We start from the raw sequence: 12,439 nt of genomic DNA on the forward strand, positions 1-12,439 counted from the left end.
CTGATCATTCAGATGTGTCACTTTAAACATAATTTTTTTACCACACTTTCACAATTTAATGTACACTGTAGAAATGTTAACGTATAAGAAAAAAGTTTTTTGTGCCATATAAACAACATTATGTAGGATGATACCACTGATCATGTCACACAATTTGGATGATTTAAAATGCCCAAGGATAATCTATACATTACTACTCCCAGGGAAAAATGCCACAATATTTTATGATCTAAAACATTTCAAGGTTTATTCATTGTCCTTTTTCAAGAGCACATGTGTCTTGTTTGTGTAAATCTGACATTGTCTTTGTTTGAAATCACCATATTTATATAATCCTTTGAGAGCAAAATTTAAAAGATCTATTTTTTAAAAATGCAAATTGCAAATTCATGTTCGTGTCCCCCAAATGATTTCTGAAGACATTTTCAGTACTGTCACCATCGTGCCACCTGACTATTATAGTCTTCAGTAGTAGCTGCATCGGATTTTTTTTCTTCCTTGTGCCACTCCAGAGCTTTATGCTCCCTTAAAAGTCGCCTCTCTTCCTTCCTCTTCTCTCTCTTCCTCTGGTGCTCTTGTTGCCTGGTGTACTGAAAGCGTTGTAAAAAAAGGTCTTTCGCATATTCATACAACTGCACATCTAAGTAGTTCAACTCTTTTATGCGCTCACGAGACTTTTCGTCTATATCCACATTTGAGGCCCTTGTACTATTAAACTGAGTGAAAGGTGAAATAAACTTCAGATTGAATGTTCTTTCAAACAGAAATTGTGTTTTCCTTTGAAACTCAGTCAAGCCATAAAATGCCATATTTTTAAGATTGTTCTTTGCACTCTGAAGAAGAATGTGATTTCTTTCACTTTCATTCATAAATGTCAAGTTGTAACATCCCACAAGACTGAGGTCCGCAAGCATCCGGACCTGGCGGTTGTTGGCAAGATTATAGTTGCAGTCCATAAACTCCTGCAGTGTGACCCCAGACCAGTCATCTCCAAGATAGCATGTAGGCAGTTCATCAGGAGTTGGGCTTCTCCCATCGCATACGTGAAGTGAGGCTTTCCATGTCGCTCCCCTCTGGACATGCTTCCATTCACTTAGGTAGCGTGATACAGGGTCTCTCAGCATTGTGATGTAATAAAAGTTCCTAGAAAAGAGTACAAGATCATGTAAGCAGGATAGCATGTAAAATTAATGGAACACAGTAACTACTTCTGGATTAATAAATATTTTAAAAATTAGAATTAAGCCCCAAAAGAGAGCCAGAGAGAGGGTCTCTTTTGAACTAGTCATCATCATTATGTAATTCAGAATTCAGGGTGTATAGTAAATGAATTTAACTCAGTATAATGTCCACAAAATGTCTGTATTGGTAAATTTTACATGACTTGTTTCTCATGTGCAAAACACTGGATACTACATGGTTTCAATTAGGGATGCACCAAATCCACTTTGGATTCTGCAAAAACCCCTGAATCCTTCGCGAAAGATTCGGCCGAATACCATACAGAATCCAAATCCTAATTTGCATATGCAATTTAGGAGTGGGAAGGGGAAAACATTTTCTACTTCCTTGTTTTGTGATAAAAAGTCACGCAATTTCCTCCTGGCCCTAAATTTCATATGCAAATTAGGATTTGGTTCGGGTGGGCAGAAGGATTTGGCCAAATTCGAATCCTGCTGAAAAAGGCCGAATCCCAAACCGAATCCTGGATTCGGTGCATCCCTAGTTTCAATTCAATTATTTCTTGGGGCTGGACAACAGCTTTTACTCTGTTATGGTTAACCTTGATGCTGATTTGTAACACAATGTTTGATTGTGAGTGTAATTGGGTGGCCAGGCCCTGCTACCTTAGACAACTGAATAGCCAAAAAAAGCTCTGTCATGGGTAGCTACTAGCAATACTTAAGAAATACTAAATTCCTTCACCAGAGCATTATTTGACAAGGCTTGCCATTATGCCTTAGAAACAGCAATAAAGAATATGCCAACAAATGTCACACCTACTCTTAAGTCTCCAACTACACATCAGAAAGCCAATATAGACTGGCACAGGTATTCTCTTGCTGTTATTTAATGCGACAGTACACATGATTTGAGGTGTCATTTTCAAGCACAGGGTAAGAAAACTCTGCTACATTTTGCAACAGATACCAAGTGGTTCAGACACATGTGGTTTATCTATACACAACAGCGATTGTTTGAAAACAGATCCGCACACACTCAATTGAATCCCTTTTATTATACCACCAGTAATTCAATGCTTCGAGGGGGAAACCCGTCCTTCATCAGGTGTATGAAGGGAGGGTTGGAAGGGTCCCCCCCCAAAACGTTGAATTACTGGTGGTATAGAAAAGGGGTATATTTCCCAACTCCATTCAAAATAGTGTGTGCGGATCCGTTTCCAAACAATCGCTTTTGCTAAGGGACCGGGCCCTTGCAGTTGAAGTGGAGTACAGGTGTGTGGCAGAATCCTTACATTATCTATACACAATTGTGTGTGTGTGTTTAACTGTAAAATTGTACATTTTCATTTCTTAGGGTTGTAGTTCAAAAACTGCAGTCTGGACATCTGTCAGAAGTAAAGAACTTCTGCTGAGGCATAATAAAGTCATTAAACTAATAAAATACAAAATATATGAAATCTGAGCCTTTAATGTGACACAAAGTAACTCATCTCAATTAAATCTTCAGTAAAACTGAATTATAAAGACGGGGTAATTTTGTGATTACAGTAACCCTTTAAAAATTGTACAGCCTCAGCAGACATAATATTCATTATCCCATTAAATTGGATGGATAATAGAGGCTTCACCTTCTCATATTTTGTTTTACTGTTTTGTCCTTAATGCTCATGTAATGCATTTCATAACCACAAGAGGGAAATGTCTCACCGTGTCATGCAGTTTCCAGAAATAATTTGAAATGGAAATATATTTGAAAAACATAAATGATTGCCCTGTAACCCGTCTTTTGTGATGTATTAAAATAACTGCATTATTACACTGTGAATTATTGTGTTCTTGAATGCTGATATATTCATGTTTTTCAAGTAACTGGGAACGTGAAAGACAAACTTTCTGCAATTTTTTAATTTAACCCTTTATTGAAAAGACACAACCTGACATCAACAGTTTTTGTAGCCTATACATTTGTGTGCATACACTTTAAACATTTGCTCAGCAAGTCATTACGTTAGTTCTAATGAATGCTCTAAGAATCCCATTACAACTTTACAAATTGTGTCACTGCACAAGACTATGATGTAATAATAATAAATCGCCTATTTGAAACTGCTGTTCTGAACCTGAAATTATACTTTTCTGGATTTGCTATTCAGAAAGCACAAATACCTACATTTATAGTATTCAGATATATGTTTATTTCAGCCATGTAGAGAGGTCAGGAAAAAGAGAAAACAAGACACTTGTTGATATGCAAACAGCTTCTTGGCATTGATAATGACCCTCAGCTTTTAGTCTGAAATTGACAACCTTAGTTATGGCAAGATTCAAATGTATATGCTTATTTCCTGTACAGGACTGTCTAGAGGTGCAAAGGTTAAAACTGAGAAAAGATTATAAACACACACATATATATATATATATATATATATATATATATATAATTTCCTTTCCAGACCCCATTCTGTTTTATATACGATTTTACAGTATTTAGAGAAAATCCTAAGTAAAGAAGTAAAGCTTATTTGTGCCACTATGAGATCACAGATTTGATGTATTTTCGCATTATATAGATATCTGTGCAATTATAATATTACGAGGACATTTTTACCATTTTAAAACCACTATGAAATATGCTGTACAGGTAAACATTACAGTCATTTGTGCTATTATGACACAACAAGGAGATTTGTCAATATCCTGCTCTATTGCCCGAAGTATGAAAACTGCTGCTATTTATTTGTCATCAAAGCTTTTTGTCTTTTGCAAGTCCAAACAAATGCAGGTTTTATACTTTTGGGCAGTGGAGCTGGAGTTGAAAATTCCTCCTAAGCAGCACAGCCACCAGCCTTCACAATTTCAGCTGTCGGGTCAAAGGGGGGAGCCAGGACAAACTATAGCCTTTATTTCTGAAAGCAAGTCAACTGGTGATGTATTCTTGTAGAATCCAAAAATCGATTTCTGTTTTTTGACTTTAAAATCCATTTAAAATAGGTTCTACTATCTACTGATATGAATGGATGCCTCATGTCCTCTGCAAAAAGTATTGGAAACTATTGTGTATTTTTACATATCTGTAAACACCAACTTGGCCAGTCTTTTTTCATAATTGAGAGCTTCTATACCTTTTATCAGTTTTGTCTTCTTTGGACTTTGTGCATTTCATTAATATTATTGAAATCCACAACCGCTCAACATAAGCTAGGCCATATCAGGGACAGATCCTTTGAAAACAGACTGGTAAGGCTCCCTATGAATATGGCAAATGGGAGACATGCCACCCCTAAAACTTTACTGCCCTAGGCATGTGCGTTAAATCCGGGCCTGCTTACTTGTATTTTGTAAAGGGGAAGAATGACCCTTGCCTTAACTATACTACTTTTAATCCAATCCTGCTGCTGAATGCCATTGCTTGATGCAGTTTATTATTCTCAAGTACTCCGAGGTCCTTCTTCATCAAGGATTTGCCTAACTTAGTTCTGTGAAGGGTATAAGTGGCTTGCATATTTTACATCAATCTCATAGAATGCTAAGGCACAGATTTATCAAAGTGTGAAATTAGAGCTCACCACAGTAAATTCATACCACACTATATTAATTCTTTATCTGATTTTTAGAGGCATAGTTATCAAATGATAAACTTTAATTTTCACCCATTGATAAATACACCTCTAAATATCCCATAGCAATGACTGGAAGGTGCAGTTTTACTGTGGTGAGCTCTAATTTCCCATTTTGATCTGCCTTTTAGCTGCCCAGTCTACCAGTTTTCCCAGATTCTATTTTGAGATATCGTGGATAGAATCAATTGGTCAATTTTGTGTCATCTGTAAATAGAAATTCTCTGCTTAAAATGTCCTCCTCCAAGTCATTAATCAACAAACTGAATAAAAGTAACCCAAAACAGAACCATGTGGCACCCCACTAAGGACCCTATGTAGTTGTACCCTTGACAACCAGCCTCTGCACATGATCCGACAGTTTTCTATACATGCACAAACAGCATTGCCAAGACCAACTGATTTAATTTTAAAAACAAACATTAATGCAACGCTATATCAAAAGCTTTTGCAAGATTCAAGTGAATGGGATCTAGTGCAATTTCACTTAGCAATTGTAAAAAGCAATGATTTTTTTTTATAACAATCTGTCCTCCAAGGATGATTACTATTAATGCTCTTGTCCATAACATACTTTTGAACATGATCCTTCAAATAACTTACCCACAACAGATGTCACAACTTACAGACCTATAATTACCAGTTTTAGAATGTAATCACTTTATAAATATTGGAAATACATCAGCTTTCCTGCAATCCATTGGTACAAAACCAGAAGCAAGTGAGTCTGATAAAATCAGAAAAAAAAGTGAATCTAAGCTTTCAGAGTACTTTTGCATGTATTCCATTAGGAATACCCCCCCTTTTCCTCGGGACAGTCCCGATTGTGACAGCTCAGCCCGCAGTCCTGGGTTTCTTACTAAAAATTCCAGAGATTGTCTTTGATCTCCTGCACTGATGCTAGAAAAAGATACAAAGTTTCTGAAACGTAATTAAAATAAGAGGCTTTTTGGCAGAGATCCCAGAACACCCAGTGCCTGCACTTACTGTAGATAGATTTGTAACACTTTCAGCTAAACAAAGATACAATGGTAACTATTTAAGATAAGCAAGTCTCTTGGAAGAACTTGGACTAGCAGTTTAAAGGGCAATTTAAGCTTCATTATACTGTAATAACACATAAAATATGGCCCTCAAACTCCCATAAATGTGTTACATTTTCATAACCTGCCAAATTTTGTATAAAAAAGGACATTATAATTAGGGGTGTGGCCATAAAACAGGAATAGTCAAAACATTTTCACTACCCTACACACAACTGATGTTTCTGCCCTCATTACAAATCTTTATTTTACTCAGTCTCAAATTACTTTAAACAGCTCCCAGAACAACATACCTTTCTCCTTCCATTTAGTTTTATTTTTCTGATACAAGCAGCTGAACTGAGCCTCTCCCTCTTTATTTAGATGAGAGGTTAGCATACCCATTAAAAGAACTTCATTTTGCAGTTTATGTCCAGAGTGCAGCAAGAAACAATTATACATCCATCACCTTGCTTCCACGGGTAAAATTCAAGTAATAGATTATGGATTTTCGTTAAGTCCATTTGAAATGTCTAATTGAATTAATCATGTCTAAAGGAATTCTCTAATTCAATAAACCTTGAGAACTGTTAAAGTTATAAATATGTGTTCTGCGTGTAAAACCTCAGGGTACAAAAAGTAGTTCTGTAATATGTATACATACATATTTGATAAAGATAAATGATATTCATTGTTACAGCACTAATAACTTTACTGCCTTGCTTTCCACTGTGCCTTGGCAAAAGGGGATTAGGTCCACCATGAATATGACTATTTGTGAGGCAATTTAGATGAAAAATGCCTTGGCACAACTCACAGAACAGTAAAGCTGTAGTTTATGTGAATCTATTCACTATGGAAATGGCAGACAAATTAGAGTTCTTATAAGTACTGCATGTAATGGGGATGCAGAAAAGCAGGGTGCTTTTGTACAAATGCTAATGATAATAAACTAATATCTTGCCGGTGAGAGTGATTAACACCCTGCTGTCTACAAACGCAGTGCCAATCTAGTGAGCTCAAAATGTAAAATATAAATATACTGTACATGAGGGATCTACAGCCTGTGATTCTCAAGCTGATATCATACCTTTCCAGCCACCCTGATGGGCAAATTAGTTGAAGGCCATCCATTAAAAAACATAAAAGCAGTTAAAGAGTGGTTCTTTGTTGAGAAGTTTAAAGAATTTAAAATTGTGTCCAAAACTTTTGAAAGATTTCAGTCTTTATCGTATGTTGTTAACCCTCTCAGCCGTGTTCATCAGAAAGGTTGAACAAGATACAGACCTTCATAACGAAGTGTAGCTTTACCCTACTACTACTAACTGCAGTATTCCGAACCCTGAATTTTCTTATTTGTCTAATAATAATACCTACACTGGAAATGCTTTACTCCGTGGAACTCAAATGTAATGCTTTTAGTGTGACATTGTTTTATGTAGGAAAACAAGTTTAAATTAGAGCACTTAAATAAGATTTAAGCCTTGGGGCAGTTTGTACACTTTCATAGACCAGGAAGGTTTGTTACAGGGTTTTCAGGTTATTACAGTGGTGCTTGTGCACCTCAGTATTAAAGCAAGGACATTCAGTTAGCTTGAGATCTGGATTTGTTTGGATCAATGTAGACTATTCAATTTTTTGTTCTTGTGCCATTCTGGTGGTTGCATCACTTAATAGTGCTACTCCAGCAGAATTCTGCACTGAAATCCATTTCTCAAAAGAGCAAACAGATTTTTTTATATTCAATTTTGAAATTTGACATGGGGCTAGACATTTTGTCAATTTCCCAGCTGCCCCCAGTCATGTGACTTGTGCCTGCACTTTAGGAGAGAAATGCTTTCTGGCAGGCTGCTGTATTTCCTTCTCAATGTAACTGAATGTGTCTCAGTGAGACATGGGTTTTTACTATTGAGTGTTGTTCTTAGATCTACCAGGCAGTTGTTATCTTGTGTTAGGCAGCTGTTATCTGGTTACCTTCCCATTGTTCTTTTGTTTGGCTGCTGGGGGAAAAGGGAGGGGGGGGTGATATCACTCCAACTTGCAGTACAGCAGTAAAGAGTGATTGAAGTTTATCAGAGCACAAGTCACATGACTTGGGGCAGCTGGGAAATTGACAATATGTCTAGCCCCATGTCAGATTTCAAAATTGAATATAAAAAAATCTGTTTGCTCTTTTGAGAAATGGATTTCAATGCAGAATTCTGCTGGAGCAGCACTATTAACTGATTCATTTTGAATTTTTTTTTTCCCATGACAGTATCCCATGGAAATAACAAATGGTTTTGACTTAAAGTGACTGAAACTAGAAAGTATTGGTGGGTGTGGCTTATATTTGTGGACAGGGCCAAAAATTTGCAGCGGCGCACTATGTGCACCGAACATACCATCCCTCCACTTTTTTGATCCCAATTAAAGCACTGCCCATACTCAATATATTTAGCACACTGAGACATTTTGTGCCTTAAGCTACTGAAAAGTGCCTTACCCTTTAAACAAAACAGGGATTGTTTGTCCATATATTGCAATATATTTAAGCTCATGTGCTCTTTTTACATATGCCCAACTGAAGTGTAGAATTCTAAATAAAGGTTATAATTATGTCTGGACTGCAAAACCACATTCCTGCAGGATTCAATAAGCTACATTTGCTTATTACCACTGGATAGCTGAGCTTAATGGGGCTGCAATTCAATAAAATGCTGGGGGACCAGAGGCTACACATCCCCAATTTAAAATATGTGACAAGAAACTGAACATATTGCCATTTTACAATAGAAACAGCCGTATGTGACAGAACACCGTTCATTTATTTATCACACTGCATCATAAGCTGAGCACTTGGGGAAAAATGGTAAGGCTATATGAAGATCAATGATACACCAAAGAATTCCATTTGAAGAGGCATCCATCTTATGCTAATCAATAAGAGAATAAAAATGATCTCTCAGTGAAAGCGTATTCTTGTAGGCTTTGCTGCCAGGCTGGCTTCGATCACATGTCATCTTTTTATTCAATAAATCTATTCACAGAAACAGCTGCTCGTATTCTGGAAGGTGAAGGCGCAGACATAAAACAAAATAGATGGAAATGGCAAATAGACAAAGGTGAAAAATCTTATAACGGGTTGTAAATCAGTCTTCAATAATCTGCCATTATGCTTATTATATTTTATAGAGTGCTAACCTGCTCACACAAGATAGAGCTGCTGGTGGGCCCAGAGAGCTGAGACGCTGCACCACAAGTATTCATTTGGATTGGGCTGGCACAGGGAAACCAGATACTGTGCCTGGAGAGACAGAGAGTGTGAAAGGAATCCAGACTGGAGGAACAACCAGCAGGAGATTCCTATCTGAGCATCCAAAGGGGCTGGTAGTCTGTTACACACTGTCTAAAGGGTTACACACACATATATATGTGTGTGTGTGTAACCCTTTCGGCACACCTTTGTCAGTGTTACACTCCACATGTGCCGCTTACCTGATGATTCGGGAAAAACCTGAGCCACTCCGCAGTGGTATTGGGAGAGATTGGGTACTTGGTACTTACTAGCGCAGTGCCTCCCCCTAGTGGGATCCGGGAATGCACCTACAGGTGGCCCCACTAGGAATACAGTAATAACACACACACACACACCTTATTAGTTAAACTGAATAACGGTAAGGTACAGCTGCAGGACTACTGTAATAGGTCAATCAGAAAATTGTAGACATTTAAAAAAACATTTCAATATAACAGTATGATGCTAATATTTAATAAGCAATAATAAAAAATAAAATAGTACACTCATTTCTGATATATTTTACTAATATACAAAAATTGTATGTAAGTATGAAGACCCTGATTTTGGTTTTTACAGTTATCCTTAATGAGCTCTCGCAATGCAAGAGTCTGACCTTTGTGAGAGTAACTACTGGCTTGTAACACTGTTACTATGGTAAAAGATGGAACCTAATTTGCTATATTTGTGATAGTAGCCAGTGCTGAATTAATATTGAAAGGCTAACTATATTAGAGAGTAAATTTTAGTAAAAATTTAGTAATTTTGGTGCTATAACCCAGTATGTAATATCTTATTTTACAGTACATAAGATTTATTTAATTTTTCTAGAATCAAGATTAAAATAATAAAAAATAAGATAGGTAAAGTCAGAAGTGCCTTGCAAGATTTCTTCTAATAGGAAACAAGGAAACTTCACAAGTTTTGCTGCTAAACATTTTCTGAGAAAAAGGGTACTTTTTTTAAAGAGGGTCTGACTAAATTTTCAGCAGGGAAATAAAACTGCTAGGTGGCAGCATGCTTTGTTCCTCTATTATCATGGCACTGCAGGTTTATTGCCAGCATCAGGGATGTTTCATGGTGGGAAAAGGCATATCTGCTGGCAACTGTAAGGCTGTGCTGGGAATTTAACCAGGAACCAGGTTTCTGGCTGCTCTGCTTGACCACTAATTTTTGTCCCTAACTCTTGCTCCTGTGCTCTCACAACTCCTGTTCCTGCCTGCTCCATGTTCTTTGCCCACTCCAGCCTGTCCTTGATTCTTAGTCCTCTATCTTGTTCTTGTTTGGAGAGATTTTCTTTGTCAGTAGAATCTTATTTGTGCTAGATAGTTATGGACGGGACATTGTAGGACCTGTCTATGGTATTATCCTTGCAAAATAGTGAAACTCTTCCACAAGAAATAACAAAATACAATAGCGATCTATTCTGGTGTTCTGGCTTTGAAATAAGTACTTTAGAATGTAATATATATATAGTGAAAAAGAGTATAGAGAAAATCAATTCCAGAAAAGCCATCTCCCATGATTTTCCACAACCCCTGAGCTCAGCACACTGAGAATATGGAGTGCCATTGAGGCGTAAAAAGACCCTACTGACACTAGAGATAGCTAGCTCCTATGGATAACTCATATGGTTCATTGCTGTTATAGAGCTGCTGAACCTCCCAGCTGTTACAGTAAGTTCAATATAGAAATTCAGAATTTCTCATTCATTCATTTTTCATCTATCAGACTCTTTTAGGCTTTATATAATATTTATAATAAAAATTGCAATCCACAACCATTTAACAGATTCTGCATGAAAGATAGGAAATTAGAGGTTTCAATTGCAAAATAAGAGTCATTTCAGAAAGTCCCAGCAGAATTTGTCAAAAAACTAATTTTGCAAATGCTAAAAAAATGTTACTGTTTGTTCAGTTGTCTATTTTTGTCTTATCACCCAACAATATCAAACCTGCATTGAACAACATCACACCCGTTTTGCTTTTGTTTGATCTCAGTACAATGCTGCTTGAAAACTCAGCCAAACAGCATGGCTTTAAGTGCGCACATTATAATGCTTACAGGTTTTCTACTTCACTTCAAAGTCTAGTTACCTTGGCAGAATAGAATTCACATTTCAAGGACATACTGTCTATGGGCCTGGAGACTTACAGTATATGCCACATTTGAAGGTTAAAATTCTGGCAACTGACAACTGTCCGTCAATCTGTAATGATCTACTTGGACATTTGCCCTCTGAGTATTATGTGATTTGTTTGTTATATTGTTATATTGTGTAATTTGTGTTCTTCCTCAGAAGTAACATCTGGTGACCACACAGGTAGAAAATAAAATTGATTTTTTTATAAATGACCTTTAAAAAAAACCCAAGATTCGCAATTTTCCTTTTCACATTTCTAAATGTATCACTTTTGACCTGAAAAATATTTATATCAGTGCTTCTTTAAGATGTAAAAATGTGCAACTTTGACAGAGGGCTGTATGTATTTTCAGAGTCGGATGTAAAATTGCATGTTACGTGGGAAAGTGACAGGTACAGTATGCAGCCAAGCTATTTTTACAAACTTTCTCACAAATTGAAGATCTCAATGAGTCACATATCATGTCACTGTTGATATCTGAAATTATGGTACAAACTGCTTCCTAAAGGCTGTCTAAGTAAAACAACCACTGGGTTAGATATATGATATGTATTCATTTAAATATGTATTTCATTTATGTATTAGAAGTAATATGCCTAAAGTAACTCCTAGGTATAGGAAGTATTAGCCAGATGACAGAGAGATGTAACAATGCAATGGCATTAATTCAAATATTACATGAGCTCCCGTAGTTCAGTACACATAAACAGAACTGGCTTAATATTATATAGTGAATAAAGTACCCCCTATTGTAAGATATAAGGATATTATAAGTCACCGAGGATTTCCATGACCATGCTTTTATACAGGTCTTGGAAAGAAGGTTACTTCTAATATCCTCATATTTTCCAACAAGGGAACCTTTATTTATTATAATACACAAGTTTCAGTGAGTCATGTGACATAAATGACATCACTACTCACTGTTTATAACTGATGACATCACTAGTCTGTTTATAACGATATCATTTACAAGATATTCATGGCTTTTGTGTATTACACAGGTATAATAATTTGGATCTCCATACTTTGTCTGCTAAAAAATTATTTAAGCATGAATTAAGTTTGTTTTGCCTCTAATAGGGATTAATTACATCTTAGTTGGGATCAAGAACAAAGTACAGTTATATTATATCAGACAAAAAGGAAATAATTACTTATTATTTGATTTAAATGGAGTCTTTGGCCTTCCCAG

The 12,439-nt window shown here is 36.4% G+C and overlaps 1 protein-coding gene across 1 annotated transcript in view; it reads right to left on the reverse strand.

Annotated features, from left to right (window-relative positions):
- Nucleotides 1-376: 376 nt before the first annotated feature.
- The window catches only part of LOC108709756 (heparan-sulfate 6-O-sulfotransferase 3), a 279,173-nt gene continuing 267,110 nt past the window's right edge, over nucleotides 377-12,439 (reverse strand). The window contains exon 2 of the mRNA XM_018249882.2: nucleotides 377-1,143. Within this exon, the coding sequence (XP_018105371.1) occupies nucleotides 435-1,143 (709 nt within the window). The 3' untranslated portion in view covers nucleotides 377-434. The remainder of the gene's footprint in view (nucleotides 1,144-12,439) is intronic.

This window comes from Xenopus laevis, chromosome 2S (assembly GCF_017654675.1).
Source record: "Xenopus laevis strain J_2021 chromosome 2S, Xenopus_laevis_v10.1, whole genome shotgun sequence".
Lineage (NCBI taxonomy): Eukaryota > Metazoa > Chordata > Amphibia > Anura > Pipidae > Xenopus > Xenopus laevis.